Source organism: Theropithecus gelada, chromosome 10 (assembly GCF_003255815.1).
Source record: "Theropithecus gelada isolate Dixy chromosome 10, Tgel_1.0, whole genome shotgun sequence".
NCBI lineage: Eukaryota > Metazoa > Chordata > Mammalia > Primates > Cercopithecidae > Theropithecus > Theropithecus gelada.
This window is the reverse complement of record NC_037678.1, coordinates 74,280,811-74,301,694: the sequence shown is the minus strand read 5'-3', so window position 1 is coordinate 74,301,694 and position 20,884 is coordinate 74,280,811. Positions and strand designations below refer to the sequence as shown.

Below are 20,884 nucleotides of genomic sequence, written 5' to 3'. Positions count from 1 at the left end.
TCTATTCTCCACAAAGCAGAGGGATCTCTAGGAAAGCAACTTAGGGTGTATACCAATCTTAGGTAAAACCCTCCAACAGTTTCTCATGCCTTAGAACGAAATCTAGTCTCTTTATCCTGGACTCTAACAACCCCCTTGATCTAGCCCCTACTTGCCCTACCTCTTGCACTCTTTCCTTGCTCACTCAATTTCAGCCACTGGTTGTCCTTCCACGCTTTCTTTCATTCATCCATCCTCAGGCCTTTGAACATGTTATTCCTTCTGCTTTACACAGCCTCCCTCTGTTCTTTGCCTGGATATCTCCTACTTGTCTGGTTCTCTGTGTGTCACTTTTCCCACACAGGTCTTCTCTGACTTCCTAATACTAAATTAGGATCGTAAGTTTCAGTTTCCTTATTTCTGAAATAAGTTATTCTGCATATTAAATTAGACCATTCATGTAAAGTTGTTGGCACAGTAACTAGCACACAGTATGTACTTAATTTTAGCTGTTATGGCCGGGCACGGTGGCTCATGCCTGCAATCCCAGCACTTTGGGAGGCTGAGGTGGGCAGATCATCAGGTCAAGAGTTCGAGACCAGCTTGGCCAACATGGTGAAACTCCATCTCTATTAAAAATACAAAAAAAAGCTGGGCGCGGTGGCTCAAGCCTGTAATTCCAGCACTTTGGGAGGCCGAGACGGGTGGATCACGAGGTCAGGAGATCGAGACCATCCTGGCTAACACAGTGAAACCCCGTCTCTACTAAAAAATACAAAAAACTAGCCGGGCGAGGTGGCGAGTGCCTGTAGTCCCAGCTACTTGGGAGGCTGAGGCAGGAGAACGGTGTAAACCCGGGAAGCGGAGCTTGCAGTGAGCTGAGATCCGGCCACTGCACTCCAGCCTGGATGACAGAGCAAGACTCCGTCTCAAAAAAAAAAAAAATTACAAAAAAAATTAGCCAGGCGTGGTGGCACATGCCTGTAATCTCAGCTACTTAGGAGGCTGAGGCAGGAGAACTGCTTGAACCTGGGGGGCGGAGGTTGTAGTAAGTCGAGATTGCAGCACTGCACTCCATCCTGGGCGACAGAGCAAGACTCAGTCTCAAAAAAAAAAAAAAAAAAAAAAAAAAAAGGCTTTTATTTCTTATACTATTTTTGTAAGGCAAGGACCTTATTATTTTCCTTGATAATACCTCTCACACTTTGTAATTATATATTTGACTGTTGTTGATTAATCAATATCCCTCCTTTATAGCATAAATTCCACAAGAGCAAGAATTACATGTCTGCTTCATTCTCACTGTACACCTAAAGCCTAGCATAGGGTCTCACACATAACAGGCACAAAACAAACAATGTATTACATTGAGCCAAAGAACAAAAAAAATAGTAATTTATCACTAAATACGTCTTTGTTAAATTCTAACTACAGGGGGCAGTATATCAGGTATTATAATAAAGTAATTAGGCACATTCCAGCACTTTGGGAAGCCGAGGCAGGCGGATCACAAGGTCGGGAGTTCAAGACCAGCCTAGCCAATATGGCAAAACCCCATCTCTACTGAAAATACAAAATTAGCCGGGTGCAGTGGCACACACCTGTAGTCCCAGCTACTCAGAAGGCTGAGGCAGGAGAATCGCTTGTACCTGGGAGGCGGAGCTTGCAGTGAGCTGAGATCGTGCCACTGCACTCCAGCCTGGGTGAAGGAGTGAGACTCCATCTCAAAAAAAATAAATAAAGAAAGAAACTAATTAGGCACATTTGGCTTAAGACACTGGACTAAACCTATACATTTACTTCTTCATCTTCCCCCAAAGCACACTGACATGGTAGAAGAAATATAAAAATACTAATGAATCAACAGCATATCTGAAAGGCAGCAAAAGGTGGCATACGTAGATCAGAAACTTTGAGATATTTCTGGAAGACAAAAGAGATGAGACTCAACTGCCCAAGAGATCAAACAGAGCCAAAGAGCCTCCAGCTGAAAACTAAGTCCTAGTTCTACGAGTTTGGGCCTGGAAACACCTCAAGCTCAGAGGGAACTGGGACTGGGGTTGAAAGTGGACCTTGAGGTACCAGGATGGTACCTAAGCAAAGGTCTGCCAACCCAGCACCAGTACGCCCACAGCCCAAATGACAAGTGAGGCTTCCCATCTAGACTCAGCTGGAAAAACAGTGCTCTACACAGAGTAGAGAGTTTGTCACAGAGACTGGTAAGGGCTTCTTTTTTACAAAATATATGTTGCATATATATTTTCTCAATGTCACACTGATGACATTTTGGGCTAGATAATTCTCTGTTATGTGGGTCTGTCGTGTGCACTGTAGGACATTTAATATCCCTGGCCTCTAATTATTAGATGTCAGTAGCAAACTCCCAATTTCGATGACCAAAAGTATCTCCAACCATTGCTAAATGCCTTTTGGGGGAAATAGCCCCCAGTAAGGAACCACTGGTCTATACCCACCCCATTCTAACTGAATTCTTTTAAAGCAAATCTGAGACCTATCATTTCAAATGCAATTACTTAGGTATGTATCACTAAGAGATAAAGATTCTTAACATAAACATAATACTGTTATCCAATTTAAAAAGTAACACTAATTCCTTCGTATCATCTAATATTCAGATACTGCTTGAATTTCCCTGAGTGTCTGATAAATGCTTTTTTTTGGTTTGGTTAGAATTGGCACCAGAGCAGGTCTACACCGTATGTGATTGTTAAGTATATTGGGTCCACAGAAAGTTTCCTGGGGACTGAAGACAGAAAAAAACCATAGTAGTGCCCAAGCTAACTCTAGACAACCACAAGAGAGGAAAGGAAAAAGAAAATGGCAGCTCTCCTAGAGGATAACTGCACCCTGTCCCGATTTTCCTGAGCCATCACTGAACCCCTCCCTGGTTTAGGATATATGTCCCTGTTTGTCTTCTGAAGGGATGAAGGGACACCTATTGTGAGCACAGTCTAGGCCACTCAATGGTCCAGGGCATAGCTCAAATAGAGCAATGGTAACCCTGGGAAATGGAGGTGACAACAGAAATAGAATAAACCTTTTAAAATATACTGCAATTTGTGCAACAGGATGCCATATTGATTTAAAAAAAAATTTTTTTCTTAAATTTTTTGTAGAGATGGGGGGGTCTTGTTGTTGCCCAGGCTAGTCTTGAACTCTTGGTCTCAAGTGATCCTCTTGCCTTGGCCTCCCAAAATGCTACGATTACAGGTGTGAGCCACTGCTACATTGCCTTTTTTTTTTTTTTCTCGAGATGGAGTCTCACTCCGTCACCCAGGCTGAAGTGCAGTGGCGTGATCTCGGTTCACTGCAACGGCCTCCTGGTTCAAGCGATCCTCCCACCTTAGCCTCCCTAGTAGGTGGGACTGCAGGCGCATGCCACCATGCCTGGCTAAGTTTTGTATTTTCAGTAGAGACAGGGTTTCACTATGTTGGCCAGCCTGGTCTTGAACTCCTGACTTCAGGTGATCAGCCTGCCTCAGCCTCCCAAAATGCTGGGATTATAGGCTTGAGCCACTGTGCCCAGCCTACACTGATATTTTTTAAAGGCCACTATTTAAAAAGGAGTAATCTGGCCGGGCGCGGTGGCTCAAGCCTGTAATCCCAGCACTTTGGGAGGCCGAGACGGGCGGATCACGAGGTCAGGAGATCGAGACCATCCTGGCTAACACGGTGAAACCCCGTCTCTACTAAAAAATACAAAAAAAAAAACCTAGCCGGGCGAGGTGGCGGGCGCCTGTAGTCCCAGCTACCCGGGAGGCTGAGGCAGGAGAATGGCGTGAACCCGGGAGGCGGAGCTTGCAGTGAGCTGAGATCCGGCCACCACACTCCAGCCTGGGTGACAGAGCGAGACTCCGTCTCAAAAAAAAAAAAATAATAAAAATAAAATAAAATAAAATAAAAATAAAAATAAAATAAAATAAAATAAAAAGGAGTAATCTGAGTAGTAAGAAAGAGTTCTTAAAAACTGGCTGGACGCGGTGGCTCACCCTGTAATCCCAGCACTTTGGGAGGCTGAAGTGGGCAGATCAACAGGTCAGGAGTTTGAGACCAGCCCGACCAACATGGAGAAAACCCATCTCTACTAAAAATACAAAATTAGTCGGGCGTGGTGGCGCATGCTTGTAATCCCAGCAACTCAGGCGACTAAGGCAGGAGAATCACTTGAACCCAGGAGGCGGAGGTTGCGGTGAGCCGAGATCGCGCCATTGCACACCAGCTTGGGCAACAAGAGCGAAACTCGTCTCAAAACAAAACAAAACAAAACAAAAACAAAAACAAAAAAACAAAATGCCAACATGATTAGGAAGAAAAAAATCTAGATAGAAAGGCTGAACAAGGCCAGGCATGGCGGCTCATGCCTGTAAACCCAACACTTTGGGAGGCCAGGGTGGGAGGATTGCTTGAGGCCAGAAGTTTGAGACCAGCCTGGGCAACTTAGCGAGACTCTGGTAGAGTCTGTCTCTACCAAACAAACAAACAAACATCTGATTAGCTGGGCATGGTGGCGTATGCCTATAGTCCCAGCTACCTGGGAGGCTGAGGCTGGAGGATTGCTGGAGTCCCAGAGGTCAAGGTTGCAGTGAGCTGTGATCAGGCCACTGCAGTTCAGCCTGGGCAACAGAGCACGAGTCTGCCCCAGCCCTGCCTCTAAAAAAAGAAAGGCTAAATAGGAGAACTGATATAACTGAAAACCAAATTAGTTGTATGAAAGAGCAACTGTCCTGGAAGCTCCCAGAACACAGAGCAATAAAAGATGAAAAATATGACAGCACAGAAAAGAAAGGAGCTGGATAGGTCCAGGAGATCCAATACCTGTGCAACAGGAGAGTCCAAAGAAGAAACCAGTAAGAAGGGAGAGAAATAATACAAGAAAGTTCCTGAGTTATCAGGTCAAAATAAATAATACAGTTTGTGGAGTAATACTGACAAAAAAATCCTTACATCTAGATGTATTCTTAAAACATTCTTAAATTCTGGGTTGAAATCAACCAACGAACCACAGGCCAGCCTTAGAAAATCATTTCCAGGGCACAGGGTTTTAGGGTGCGACAGACCTGAAGTTCAAATTCCTACTACCCTAACTTACTAGTAGTGTGATAATCTCTTAGAATGATGTATGAAATGGTAGAATAGCACCCTCCACCTTTTAGAGGTAATGGGAGATTTAAAACAGGTAACATTTGCAAAGTGTCTGACATGAAGGGAAGAGATTGGCTTTGGTATCCACAAGTTCACACACTAGTAGAGAACCTCAGTCCAGCTTCCTACGCTCAGGCAGTTCTTTGTCTAGAACAGGGGTTGACAAACTATAGCCCAAATTTAGCCCGCTGCCTGTTTTTGTAAATAAAATGCTATTGGAACATGGCCATGTTCATTCATTTACATACCATCTATGGCTGTTTTTTTTTTTTTTTTTTTTTTTTTTGAGACGGAGTCTCTCTCTGCCGCCCGGGCTGGAGTGCAGTGCCCGGATCTCAGCTCACTGCAAGCTCCGCCTCCCGGGTTTACACCATTCTTCTGCCTCAGCCTCCCGAGTAGCTGGGACTACAGGCACCCGCCACCTCGCCCGGCTAGTTTTTTGTATTTTTTAGTAGAGACGGGGTTTCACCGTGTTAGCCAGGATGGTCTCGATCTCCTGACCTTGTGATCCGCCTGTCTCGGCCTCCCAAAGTGCTGGGATTACAGGCTTGAGCCACCACGCCCAGCCTATGGCTGTTTTTACATTACAAAGGCAGAGCTGAGTAGATGAGACAGAGACAGTATGGTTACAAACCGAAACTGTTTCAACCCCAACTTCATTCTAGCAAAGTTTTACTTTCTAGATTCAGGCCAGGGAACAAGCATAAAATGAAAAAACACTAAAATGGTGTTCCGGGACAACAGATACCTACTTGCTATAACTTCTTTCCAAGAAAACAAAGGGCCATATTAATTGAAGGGCTCACAAGTAAACAGGTAAGTGACTTAACGACTTCAGACACATGCTGGTCAACTACGAACTAGTCAGTGAAGGAACAGCCATAGTCCTATAACCCCAGTTCCTATGGCCCATTTACCTATTGCCACACTTTTTGGTACAAGCATTTTATCAGCTCTCAAAGGCAAGGTTGTAATGTTGTTTTAAATGTTTCCTATTGGCTCTAAAAACAGCAATATTCATTGGATTGCCTCTAGAATCTAACAACTGGGCTGAGCCCAATCATTGTTGTTCTGAGCCAAATTATTCAGAAACCTAAATTTCTCTTGTCCATCTATCTCTCCTAAGTCCTCTGGAATATCTTTCTAAAACCAACATCTGACTATGTGACTTCCATACTCACCATCATCTTCAGGAGATGCTCCAACTCCTGAACTCAGTGGACCACCACACCCATTCTGCTGAGGCCACCTCCGACCACTCCCCACACCTCACACATGTCAACTGCACACAGATGCTCAAACATATGACTTTGCTCTTTCATGTCTCTTTGCTTGTGCCCTGTCTGGTGTGTCTTCATTTTCCCCATTTGCTATTTTAATCTAAATTCCCCAAAGCTCGTCTCTGTGCCTCCTTTCCACTCCCCAGATATAATGAGTCTTCTGAGTTCCCTCAGCACTTTGTGTGATATATCCAATGGCATGTAACTGAATAGCCTTTGGTTCCTGATGTTCACGTATTTCCCCCTGAGACAGGGAAGCATATGCACATATATATATATATATATATATATATATATATATATATATATTTAAATATATTTTTTTTTTCTGGAATCCTTGATGCCTAAAAGGCACTGAATGTAAAAGGTACTTAGAGAAAGCCATCATAAGCCGGGCGCGGTGGCTCAAGCCTGTAATCCCAGCACTTTGGGAGGCTTAGACGGGCGGATCACAAGGTCAGGAGATCGAGACTATCCTGGCTAACACGGTGAAACCCCGTCTCTACTAAAAAATACAAAAAACTAGCTGGGCGAGGTGGCGGGCGCCTGTGGTCCCAGCTACTCCGGAGGCTGAGGCAGGAGAATGGCGTAAACCCGGGAGGCGGAGCTTGCAGTGAGCTGAGATCCGGCCACTGCACTCCAGCCTGGGCGACAGAGCCAGACTCAGTCTCAAAAAAAAAAAAAAAAAAAAAAAAAAAGAGAAAGCCATCATAAACTCATAATAATAATGGCACTATGATAATCCCCACCCTTTTTTTTTTTCTTTTGAGACAGAGTCTCACTCTGTTGCCCAGGCTAGAGTACAGTCACGCAATCTTGGCTCACTGCAACCTTCATTTCCTGGGCTCAGGTGATCCTCCCACCTCAGCGTCCCAAGTGGCTGGGACTACAGGTACATACCACCATGCCGGGCTAATTTTTCTATTTTCAGTAGAGACAAGGTTTCCCCATATTGTTCAGGCTGGCCTGGAATTCCTGGGCTCAAACGATCTACCTGCCTCAGCCTCCCAAACTGCCCTAACACTCTTAAAACAAGAATGTCAACTCTTTCTAGACTTAAGTAGTAGCTCGAGGACTACTTCTTTACAAATATTAAGATGCTGAATTTTTTTTTTTTTTTTTTTTTTTGAGACGGAGTCTTGCTCTGTCACCCAGGCTGGAGTGCAGTGGCGCAATCTTGGCTCACTGCAACCTCCGCCTCCCAGGTTCAAGCAATTCTCCTGCCTCAGCCTCCCAGGTAGCTGGGATTACAGGTGCATGCCACCATGTCTGGCTAATTTTTGTATTTTTAGTAGAGACGGAGTTTCACCATACTGTCAGGCTGGTCTTTAACTCCTGACCTTGTGATCTACCCACCCACCTCGGCCTCCCAAAGTGCTGGGATTACAGGCGTGAGCCACTGCACCTGGCTGGAATACATTTTAAAAATAATATGCATGAGAAAATAACCAGTTTTCTGGACTTCAGAAGAGGAAGAAAAGTTGCCCTCCCTCTCATTTATTTTTGTTTTGACAATTAAAACATCAGACCCTACTGTTCAAAAGCACCCCAAAGACCAGTGCATAGAAACATGTAGCCCCTAATTAATCTGCATAAGACATAACTGCTTATCGAACCCATTATAACACAAATATTTCCAAACAGCTGGCTTATTTATCAAAAAGCATTTGGCTTAAAATTAGAATGTGATATCCAAATTTATAGCAATACTTCTAAAGATCTGTTCTGGTAAAATTGTCATTAGATTTTGGGACTTCAGAGACTGCTGAGAATACCGATGCATTTTCAGTCACCTGACTGGAATCATACAAAATTATTTTTTGACTTAAGAAAGGAGATTTATTACATTAATAGTCTTTACATATGCCACAATTAGCAATAATCTAGGTAATTAAGGTAATTTTATTTTTTTAATCACAACATGGAAACTACTTAAATATTAGGTAGGTAAAATAGGTATGATATCTGGGGCAAGAAAAGGCTGAATATTATGAAAATATATACTAAATAGAGGAAGGAGTCAACGGATCTTATGTTTCATCTGGAAGCCTACCACTTTGACTTCTGACTTTATTGTAAGGCTGGTTAAAATAGCAGTTTTAGGGAGCATATAAATATCTACCACAATAAAACCTATTTAAGTCTACATTTGATAGAATCTGGCAAGTGAATCTGAATAGCAAAGACACTGTATTAATCCAATGTTTAGTTCCCAAGTTTAGGAAAGTGAGATCTGGAAAAGTGAGGGAAATCTATACACAGTATGGTAACACCTCACTATTCCTTACCAAATACAATGGCAGATGGACATCACATAAAAGATCAGAGTACCCACTTTTCTGACTCAAATGCTCCCTACTTAGTGGGACTTCATATGCCTTCCAGTGTTCCACTACTTAATTACACAGGGAAAATAGTGTATGGTTAAATAATGGAATCAGACAAAAACTCAAGTCTGATTTGATAAAACAGAAAATTATGATAAAAATACTGCTTCAAACAGTAACATTTTTAAAACTCAAATGTAATAATCACTTCTTAGAATGTTACATGATCTCTTTCTCTTTCTCTCATGCTCTTTGATAGCAGCCTTACTGTCATTCTAGGCAAAATGTGCCACACTTCTGCAGACAAATACCTACTTTTTAGTGACCAGGGACTCAGCAGTCCAGCTTAAACCACAGATACAACATCTCAGGCCATAGACACTTTACATTAAAGGGCTGAAAATCCTTAAAATCCATATAAAGCCACAAAGGGTTGACATTTTATAGACTAGGGGAAAAACAACACAAAGAATGTTTAAAGGGAACTGTGGCCTAGAAATCAGAAGTAACTCACGGTATAGAAATTATGACCTAATATCACCAAAAAGTAATGTTAACAAGGTGACATGACAAAGTAAGATATATTTTGTTACTTGTTAAAATACATCATAGCTGTTAGAATCCATAGTCTATATTAAAAAACATACTGAATACAGTACTTGTTTCCATTTCTCTTCTCTAAGAGATTAACACGGAAATAACTTAAGGGAAAGTAAACAAACAACACAGCCACAGACGCACACGGTTACCACAGACTATGAGCGGAGGAAATAGATGAATACTGTACACTGTGTAAAAGCAACAACAGATACAAGGTGAGCAGCTCACCTCTTCTGTCCTTCGAGTCAGAATTACCTGTGTAGTAAGTAAAAAATAGAAACATTCATTCAGGTTAAAGAAACACATTACAATTCAATTTAGAGTACAACAAAACAAGCTCCAGGATTAGGAATGCTTTCCTCCATGAGGCATCCTCCAACAACTGGGAAACAAGACTGCCCAGATTCACTAAACTTTGGACAGTGGTCTGGCCTTCTCCCTGGGTACACAAATAGTGCAGCATCAATATTCATAAAAAGTACAAGAATGCAAAGAGAACACATGTTATTAGAGGACTTTATGTCTTTAGCTATATTAAAATTCAAGAGGGCAAAATTAAGTAAGGATATAAAAGACCAAAATGATAAGTAATAAAATCTAATTGGTATATACCAAACTCTACACACTAACAGAGAAAACTTTCTTTTCAAAGGCTAGTAAAATATCCACAGCCCTTATAAACCCCAACAGTAGAAACAGTACAATATTCTTTTGTCCCAATGCAATAAAATTAGAAATGACAAAGTAAGAAAACACTTGAAAATAAAAATCAAAACCAAAATGATGTGGTAGATCACCTGAGGTCAGGAGGTAGAGAACAGCCTGGCCAACATGGTGAAGCCCCGTCTCTACTAAAAATACAAAACAAATTAGTTGGGCGTGGTAGTGGGTGCCTATAATCCCAGCTACTTGGGAGGCTGAGGCACGAGAATCACTTGAACCCAGGAGGGGGAGACTGCAGCAAGCTGAGATCATGCCACTGCACTCCAGCCTAGATGACAGAGCAAGACTCTATTTCAAAGAAAAAAAAAAATCAAAACCAAAATGGGTCAGGCAGTGGCTCACGTCTTTAATCCCAGCACTTTGGGAGGCTGAGGTATGAGAATTGCTTAAACCTGGGAGGTAGAGGTTGCAGTGACCCGAGATCGCACTACTGCACTACAGAATGGGTGACAGAGTGAAACTCCATCTCAAAAATCAAACAGACGGCTGGGTGTGGTGGCTCACACCTGTAATCCCAGCTCTCCTGCCAGAGACTATATTTGAGACTCCTTTGTGCTAGATGTAGTAATGTGATGAATTCTAGCCAACGGGGTGTGAGCTAAAGCAATGTAACTTCCAGGTCACATCTTTTGGAAAAGAAATGCCCTCTATTCCCTTTGTTCTTCCTTCGCAGTGGTTGCAACTAGAACCCAATGGTGAGAACTATCACTAACCAAACAGATAAGGGCAATACTGTTAGGATGGCAGGTCCACAAGAGGAAAGGAATTTGGTCTCTACTGAAACCAAGGCCCTGCCCACCTCTGGAATGTAACTAGGGAGAGAAAGACACTTGGGTCTTATTTAAGTCACTGAATTTTGGTATCTTTGTCAGAGCAGCTTATAGCGCATCCTAAAACAACTACCTATAGAAATACCTATGGGATGTAGCTAAAGCTGTGCTTGTGCAAAATTAACAGGAAAGAATGAAATTAAATAAAGCACACTCAATTCAAGAAGATAGAAAAAGCACGAAATAAATCTAAAGAAGGTAGAAAGTAAAAATGAATGAAATAGAAAACTTAAAAATAAAAGGACTATAAATGCACACAATAGCAAGTTCTTCGGAAGAAAAAAAGTAACAAACCTATGAAATAAATGGTTATTCAGCCTAAACAAAAAAAAAGGAGACATAAAATAAACAAAATTAAAAAATTAATAGCTCTGTAGGCTATTATAATAACCACAAAGGAGAACTTTTCCTCATTCAAATATATTTGAAAACATGAATGAAATGGCCAGATGTACTGGCTCACACCTGTAATCCTAGCACTTTGAGAGGCTAAGACAGGAGGATCACGTGAGCCCAGGAGTTCGAGACCAGCCTGGGCAACGTGGCGAAACCCCATCTCTACAAAAAAATACCAAAAATTAGCTGGGCATAGTGGAACACGCCTGTAATCCCAGCTACTCGGGAGACTGAGGTGAGAGGATCGCCTGAGCCCAGGAGGTGGAGGCCACAATGAGCCGAGATCATTCCACTGCACTCCAGCACTGGGCAACAGTGAGACCCTGTCTTAAAAAAAAAAAAAAAAAAGAGTATTTTTTAGTGTAAACTTAAATCCTTTCCATGTAGCAAAACAAAACACTAAAAATTAAAACTTATCAAAAAGAATACACACACAAAGGAAAAACATAGATCAATCTCATTTGGAGATAATTTGTGAATATCTAGACAGAGAAAATTCTAAACGAAAGAAAAGGAAAACAGAAATAATATCAAACAGACTGCAACAGCTTGTTACAGGAATGATACAATATGGTTGGGCAGCCTTGGCTCACGCCTGTAATCCCAGTGCTTTGGGAGGCTGAGGCTGAGGACTGTTTGAGGCCAGGAGTTCATGACCAGTCTGGGCATCACAGTGAGTCCCTGTCTCTGAGAAAATTTAAAAATTAGCTGGACGTGGTGACATGTGCCTATAGTCCTTAGCTACTCAGAAGTCTGAGATGGGGTCTGCTTAAGTCTGGGAGTTCAAGGTTACAGTGAGCCATGATCGTGCCACTGTACTCCAGCCTGGATGACTCAAAGGAAAAGACTTTAAGCAAAGCAAAGGTCAACAGGAAAGAAAAATTAAGAAGATTAAATAATTAATTCAGAGCAAGACTCTGTCTCTAAAAAACAAATAAATAAAAACTGGCCGGGTGTGGAGGCTCACGCCTATAATCCCAGCACTTTGGGAGGCCAAGGCAGGTGGATCACGGGGTCAGGAGTTCGAGACCAGGTTGGCCAACACAGTGAAACCCCGTCTCTACTAACATACAAAAAATTAGCCGGGCATGGTGGTGTATGCCTGTAGTCCCAGCTACTCGGGAGGCCGAGGCAGGGGAATGACTTGAACCCGCGAGGTGGAGGTTGCAGTGAGCTGAGATTGCACCACTGCACTCCAGCCTGGCGACAGACTCCATCTCAAAACAAACAAACCAACCAACCAACCAACCAACCTAGGAACAGAATCCACTACAGAAACAGACCAAAAGAGAAAAAAATCATTCAGATCTTGCTCATTGATCCTGAACAGGCAACTGGCAAAATTTAACATCCATTCCTGACATAAATGCTCATTAAATCCTGAACACAATAAAATATGTTTATCTCAACTCAAGTCAGTACCATGTATAATGAAGAACCACTGAAAGTGTCCTCCTTAGTGTCAGATATAAGAGAATGCTGTCTGCATTTACCAACTGCTTAACTTTGTTCTGGAGGTATTCAGCAATGCAATTAAACAGAAGAAAAAGAAAGTTCTACAAATTTGGAGGATATATGCAGATGAGATGACTTGAAGCCATAATAATTAATGAAGAAAATTACTTCAACACTAAGAGAGTTTAAGGTGGCCAGTACAAAATGTCTCTACAAAAATCAGTAGCCTTCATATCCCCAACAGCAGCCAGTCAGAAGATATGATGGAAGAAAATGCTCCATTTATAATAACAAAAACAGAAGATTTAAAAAAAACCACAGACTTCAGAAAATGGAATATATTGCATTCTTGGATAGTTAGACTCAACATCTTTAAGATGCCATTTTCTCTGTTAATCTACATATTTAACATGATCAATACAAACTTTTTTTCCTGCTAGACAAGTTGATTCTAATGTTTATAGTAAGAATTGCTAACAAAATTCTGAAAAATAAAATTAACAAGGAATGACTCATTTTACCAGATATTAAATACTTTACAAAGTTACAATTATTGAGACAGTGGGGCTTTGCACATGGACAGAGAAAAAGATTAATAGAAAATAAAATGAATGTTCCCAAATAAATAAATATGAAGAGGTAAATAAATATCTGAATTCAATATATAAGATGGGTGGCATTTCAAATCAATGAGGAAAAATAAATTATTAAGGGGTATTGGGACAAGTTAGATATTTGGGGAAAAGCAGATCCATAGCTCACACTCTGCATCAGAATAAATTCGAGATAGACCTAAGTGCGTGTACACACACACACACATGCGCGCGTGAAACCATAGAAGTCCAGAAGAAAATTATTTTTATAATCTTGGAGTAAGGAAAACCTTCCTAAATATGACCCAACTCCTAGAAAACTTGAAATAAACTGATAAATATTTAAATTTTAAAAATTAAAAATAGCTAACGGTATCTTCCGCAATGCAGAAAATCTAGATGACCACCTAGGGAACAATATTTGCAGGTTTACTATAGACAAAGGACTCATTTCCCAAACGTACCAAGAACATCTACAAACGAGTCAGGAAAACCTTGACACCCTAATAAAAATGGGTAAAGAATATCAACAAAGAATGCTCAGAAAAATACATTTAAATGATCTTTTAAATTACACAAAGTTGCTCAATCTCAGAAAATGCAAATTAAAGTTACACTGAGATGTTATTTTTCACCTGTCAGATTGGCAGAGATCCAGAAGTTTAACAATTCACCACACTGAAGAGAGTTTAGAAAAACAGGCACTTCGACATACTGTTAATAGGAATAGACTTCCTAGCAGAGGGGATTGTGGCAATATCCATAAATTTATAAATGCACACTTAAAATAATTTATCCTACTAATATTCTTATATGTGTCTGAAATGACAAACTGTATTGTTTATAAGAATACTCTGAAAACAATCTTAATGTCCATTTATAGGGGAAACTGGATAAATATATTAAGGTATATCCTTCAACACAGCAGCTCTTTACCAAAACAAAGAACAAATATGACAGGCTAACTGAAAAAGCAATATGCAGAAATCAACTCAGCATATTTATTACTTATATTATAAATGGAAAAAATGAATATATATGCTTTTTTATTTAAAGGATTTTATTATTGATTTATTTTCAAAAGGTATTCTAGGCTGGGCACAGCAGCTCACACCTGTAATACCAGCACTTTGGGAGGCCGAAGCGGGCAGATCATAAGTTCAGGAGTTCGAGACCAGCGTGGCCAACATGGTGAAACGCTGTCTCTAATAAAAATACAAAAAATAGCTGGGTGTGGTGGTGGGCATCTGTAATCCCAGCTACCCAGGAGGCTGAGGCAGGAGAATTGTTTGAACCCAGGAGGCAGAGTTTGCAGTGTGCCGAGATTGCGCCATTGCACTCCAGCCTGGGCAACATGGTGAGACTGTCTCAAAAAAATAAAAAAAAATTTAAAAAAGGTATTCTACTTTTTTACTTGTCACTGATTTTTTTTGTTTGTTTTTGTTTTGTTGTTGTTGTTGTTGATAAGAGTCTCCAGTCTCACTCTGTTCCCCAGGCTGTAGTGCAGGGACTTGACTCACTACAACCTCCACCTCGCAGGTTCAAGCAATTCTCATGTCAGCCTCCCAAGTAGCTTGGATTACAAGTATGTGCCAATACGTTTGACTAATTTTTTTTATTTTTAGTAGGTAGACAGAGGGTTTTGCCATATTGGCTGGGCTGGTCTTGAGCTCCTGGCCTCAAGTGATCCACCCACCTTGGCCTCCTAAAGTGCTGAGATTACAGGAGTGAGCCACCTGGCCTATTTATTTTTGAGATGAGGTCTCCCTCTGTTACCCACACTGGAGTACAGTGGTGCAATCACGGCTCACTGCAGCCTCAACTGCCAGGACTCAAGTAATCCTCCTGCCTCAGCCCTAAGTAGCTGGGACCACAGGCATGAGTCATTAGGCCCTGCTAATTTCTAAATCATTTGTAGAGATGAGGTTTTTCTATGATGCTTAGCCTGGTCTCAAACTCCTGGGCTCAAGTGATCCTCCTGCCTCAGCCTCCCAACGTGCTGGAATTACAGGTGTAATCCACTGTGCCTAGCCGGCCTTTGTTTATTTTTAAAAGGAGAAAAAGATTCAAAGCAAAGATCAACAGGAAGGAAAAATTTTAAAGATTAAAGAATGAGGCCAGGCGCGGTGGCTCACGCCCGTAATCCCAGCACTTTGGGAGGCCGAGGCGGGCGGATCACAAGGTCAGGAGATCGAGACCACGGTGAAACCCCATCTCTACTAAAAATACAAAAAATCAGCCGGGCGCAGTGGCGGGCGCCCGTAGTCCCAGCTACTCAGGAGGCTGAGGCAGGAGAATGGCGTGATCCCGGGAGGCGGAGCTTGCAGTGAGCCGAGATCGTGCCACTGCACTCCAACTGGGGGACACAGCGAGACTCCGTCTCAAAAAAAAAAAAAAAAAAAGAATTAATTCAGGATACATCCAATATCCAAATAATAAGAATTTGAGAAAAGAAAAAAAAAAAGGAAGAGGGGGAGAAGGTTTCAAAGAAATGGGAGAAAATTTTCAGAAAAGCAAGATCAAGGCTCCAAAGGGCCTATTAAGTATCTATAATAATGAACGAAAAAGACCCACATCAAGATACATCTCTGTGAAATTTCAGGATACCAATGATAAAGAGAAGATCCTAGAAAGCATACAAATAATTAGGAATTAAGATAGCAGTAAAATCCTCCAAACCTAGTAAGCAGGTGTCAGTTAGGGCAATACTTTAAAAATTCTGGGGTAAAAATATTCCTCAAATTCTATGCACAGCCCTAAAGATATTTTTAGACACATAAGGTCTCATGCAATTTGCCTCCCATGGACCCCTTTTCTCAAGAATCTACCGAATGATGAGAGGAGACAACAAAGAAGACAATATGGAAGTCAGGAAGCAGCAGCAAGGGGAATTCCCAGAATGACAGAGAAGGGAAATCCCAGGCTGATATATCTGTGCAGTAGCCCTAGAGATCAACAAGCCTAGACTGGAATAAGACAACGTAGGGCTCAGGAGCAATTTCTAGAGGTAAAAAAGAAATAGATTATCTAATAAATCTCACTTTGTAGAAAGCTGTTTTGAGAGGCTCTGGAGAGCATGGTAAGAATTGAGTAGCAGTAACTTTGTTGAGACATAGTCTCACTTTAGTCACCCAGGCTGGAGTGCGGTGATATGAACACAGCTCACTGAAGCCTCAACCTCCTGGGCTTAAGCAATCCTCCCACCTCAGCCTCCTGAGTAGCTGGGACTACAAGCACATGTACCCATGTCCAGCTAATTTTTGTATTTTTTGTAGAGATGGGGTTTCATGATGTTCCCCAGGCTGGTCTCAAACTCTTGAGCTCAAGTGATCTGTCCACCCGGGCCTCCCAAAGTGCTGGGATTACAGGTGTTAGCCAGTGTGCCTGGCCTGACTAAACAGAAAACTAAATAAAAAAAAAATAAGGCAATTATTAAATCCAGAAAAAAAATTGTACAAGAAAAACAATCCATTTATATTTATAGCTCAGCAATGAATATTTCATAATTATAATAATATACATCAAATACTGATTTAATAAAAAACTGTAACTGTTACAGGAGGACTGGTAAAATCGTGGTGATAAGTGGGATATGGGGTTTAAGACCATGAAATTCCCATGTGCAATAATGGTTTGTTGTGTTTTACTCATCTTGAATGAATGCCACTAGAGAAATGTAGTCTCAGTCTCCTATGACATGAAATGTCAATAACTAGACAATAACTAGATTCTTAGCTGTGGCACAATTTGGACCTAAGTCAGTTTATGGAAAACTAAGTTCCCTATAAGCAGAGTGGAAAGACCACAAAAGTGAGAAATAGTCCTAACTTGTTAGCCTTGAGATCTAAAGCAAATCACTTAACCTCTATATGCAGTCTGAAATTAAGCATCTGTTAAAAGGAGATGATTATCCATGGTCATGTCACAGAACTGTTAAATGAAAGACAGTACAGAATAGAACATGGGCTGTCCAGTCAGTCAGGCCTGTGTTACAGTCTCCACCTTTTCCATTCACTCATTCGGTTTGTACAAGTTATTCTGCTTTTCTCCCTAAGCAATGGCCACAACCCAACATTTTATGTTGTTACTAACATTTCAAAAAATTGTATGTAACATTAAAAGAATAAACATGGAACTGGATCATCCATTAAAACAAAACAAAACAAAACTAGTGGTGGCCCGCTAAAGTGATTTCATGAATTGTGTCATGACCTGTACATTGAAAAACATTCCACAAACTACAGTTTCATCATCGTAAAATATTTTCACCTATAAAACATAAAATGGAACTTACCTCACAGGATTATTCTAGAAAACTCTTAGTATGATGCCTAGCACACAGTAATAACTATGACAAAACTACATTAACTTTAAAGCACAAAGCGAGTGTCAGACATTACTTGTCTGCAGTCCTCTATTTCATCAAGAATAGTGAGATGCCATCTGCATTAAAGGTACCTTCACATATTTCACTGGGAACTATCAGAGCAATAATCACAACAATACTAACAGCTCACACTTAAAAATAGTGCTTAACCTGTGCAGGCATCTTTGTAAGTGCTTTACCCATATTAACTTGTTTAATCCTAGTATCTCCTCTATGAGGTAAGAACTATTACTATCACTCATTCTTGTTTCACAGACAGACAAACTGAGGTAGAGAGATCAAGTAAGCCAGCTATGCCATAAACATGACTGGTTTATGGAAGAGCTGGGATTCAAACTCAGTGTGGTACTGAAGACTGCCCTCTTAACTGCAAATGCTGTCTTGTCTTTACGGTAGAAAATATGGGGAAAAGCTGGCAAGTGAAGGGTCTGAGTTATAAGGCATAGTAAAAGATATCACCTGTAGTAACAAATGAGAACCAACTGAGCAAACAGTTCCTGAATGTTCCCCATGAGCGAGATGTGATTCTGCTTAGGGGCACTCACCATCTAACTGGGAAGAAATTAGAGCCAAAGGGCTGGGGAACACAGAACAGGAAAGAGTGATTTTTGCTAGAAAAGGGATGACAGTTACATTTACTCCTCCCAGAAGCCCTTTGAGGGTCTCTCTAACCCTCTTTTACAGACAAGGTACCTAAGGTTCAAAGAGGTCAGAAACTTGTCTTACCTGTCCTGGTCTCAGACCCACGTCTCTGATTTTATCCTTGGGACTACTGCTTCAACCTGAGGCCCTGAACAACTGGCACTGCAATGTAACCATTTCCCAGAGCCTCTCTAATGACACCCCTAGCCGTATCTAATTGTCATGGACATCAATATCCATTCTCCTTTCCATTGTCTCCATGGATCCCTCCCTTTTCAAACCTAATCTTATTACTCATTCTCTGTGTCTTTTCATCTTCAGTCTCTTGCATCGTCAATGAGCTCCTCTCTTTCTCTTTTTAAGCCTTCTCTACCTTTAAACACATTTAAGTCCCCTCAATCTAACCAGGATCCCACCTAGCAGAATGATATTCTCCAGAATCTTTCTTCTTTCCTCTTCACTCATGCTAACCAGATATGCCTAAAAATTTCAAATATAGGTTTCATTACTTCACTTGAGCAATTTTACTTATTTGAAGAAATTTTAAGGCTAGGAAACACAAACAAGGTAATAAAAGGATGAATAAACTCAAAGAGCAAAAGAATAAAGAGAATCATCTCTAGTACCTGAAGGAGGGAAAGCTTCTGGAGTGGTTGCTGCGGTGCTGGAATTCCCCTCCCAGGGTTCTGTTCTGGCATCCGTGAACTGGTTATCTGGAAGCCACGTTTCATTTGGTAAAATTGTAGTGCCTATAGAATTGGTGCTTGCTGTTCTTGTGGTCCCATTGTCAGAGTCTGAAGAATTGACAGTGGTTAAATAGGTGGGTCCCAGAGTTATATTTGGGCTGAATGTTGGTGCCACAGAAAGAGAAGTTAGTGAAGAAGTTGGATTTGAAGTTTTGGCCTCTTCTTTAACTGGTTCTGCCGTTGATGAGTTAATTAATCTTGTAATTCCTACAGAAGGTGCAACTACAAACACCAAAAAACAAGGAAATATCACATGAAGAATGTGAGGCTAAAAAGTTGTGAGACACAAAGCAGCAAGCCTTAATAAACTCTCAAACATAAGGAGACCAAGCAAAGACCAACCCCCCAATACCCACCCACCCGCTATGTTTTTATTTAATGCTGGACCTTTCCTACCTCCTCCAAAGGACTATGGTTTAAGGGAGAAAGACATAAGATTCTTCACTTAGTTCCTCAGAAACCATATATAGAGTTGTAAATATCAACAGTTTATTTTACTTTTCAGGAAATAACACATAATCTCTTTGATTTATTTAAAGCAGTTATATGTATGAAAAACAATGCTGAGCATTCAATACAATTCCAAGATTTCTGAAGACACCTATTTTACCATCACTTCGAATAAAATTTTTCTATTCCTTTCTTCAAATACCATCTTGGTTTTCAAATTTGGCTCATTAAATGTGAAAGCAAAATTTCATTTCAAATAGCAGCCTTATCAAATTACAATTTACCTGTGGTAGCATTGTTGGCACTGACACATATCAGACCACTGCCAAGCAGAACAAGAGTGAACCAGGAATCCATGCTTATCTGGAAAATAGGGAGCCATGTTAGATGAGGTCCTATATTATCATGACTATGTCTGAGCTGGTCACCAGAAGAGTATTCTGGATTTCCAAGCTATTAAAATGTGTGTCTAAACCAATGATCTTTTGGGATCCTGATATGAATGCTTCCTCAGATATCCAATAACTAACTAAGTCTTTATAAAGATTGACTATCCCTTATCCAAAATGGCTGAGGACTAGCAGTGTTTCAGATTTTTTTTTTTTTTTAAAGAGATAGGGTCTTGCTCTATTGCCCAAGATGGAGAGAGTGGTATGATCATAGTTCAGTGCAGCCTCTACCTCCTGGACTCAAGTGATTCTTCTGCCTTAGCCTCCTACAGGCATGTATCACCATGCCTGGCTAATTTTTAAAATTTTCTGTAGAGACAGAGTCTCACTATGTTGCCTAGGCTGCTCTCAAACTCTTGGGTTCAATTGATCCTCCTGCCTCAACCTCCCAAAGTGCTATGATTACAGGTGTGAGCCCCCACACCCAGTCCCTAATCCAAATTTTGAATCCAAAATGTTCCAGTGAGCATTTCTTTTGAGCATCATGTCTGTGCTCAAAACGTTTCAAATTTTGGAGCATTTCATATTTTGGAATTAGAGATATCCAACCCGTAAAAATAAAAATAAGTCATAATAGGACTCCTTTTTTATTTTTTTTGAGATGGAGTCTCGCACTGTTGCCTGAGCTGGAGTGCAATGGTGTGATCTTGGCTCACCGCAACCTCCACCACCTGGGTTCAAGCGATTTCTCCTGCCTCAGCCTCCCGAGTAGCTGAGATTACAGGCATGTGCCACCATGACTGGCGAATTTGTTTGTATTTTTAGTAGAGATGGGGTTTCTCCATGTTGGTCAGGCTGGTCTCACACTCCCGACCTCAGGTGACCTGCCCACCTCAGCCTCCCAAAGTGCTGGGATTACAGGTG

The 20,884-nt window shown here is 41.1% G+C and overlaps 1 protein-coding gene across 3 annotated transcripts in view; it reads right to left on the bottom strand.

Annotated features, from left to right (window-relative positions):
* PTPRA (protein tyrosine phosphatase, receptor type A) overlaps positions 1 to 20,884 on the bottom strand; it is a 174,476-nt gene that overhangs the window by 53,575 nt on the left and 100,017 nt on the right. For 2 of the 3 annotated variants that reach the window (XM_025400744.1, XM_025400743.1), the window contains 3 exons: positions 19,856 to 19,934; positions 19,002 to 19,343; positions 9,578 to 9,604 (listed from right to left, as the gene is read on the bottom strand). In XM_025400744.1, coding sequence (XP_025256529.1) covers positions 9,578 to 9,604; positions 19,002 to 19,343; positions 19,856 to 19,928 — 442 coding nt within the window. In that variant the 5' untranslated portion in view covers positions 19,929 to 19,934. The remainder of the gene's footprint in view (positions 1 to 9,577; positions 9,605 to 19,001; positions 19,344 to 19,855; positions 19,935 to 20,884) is intronic. The other variant, XM_025400745.1, reaches the window with a different exon arrangement.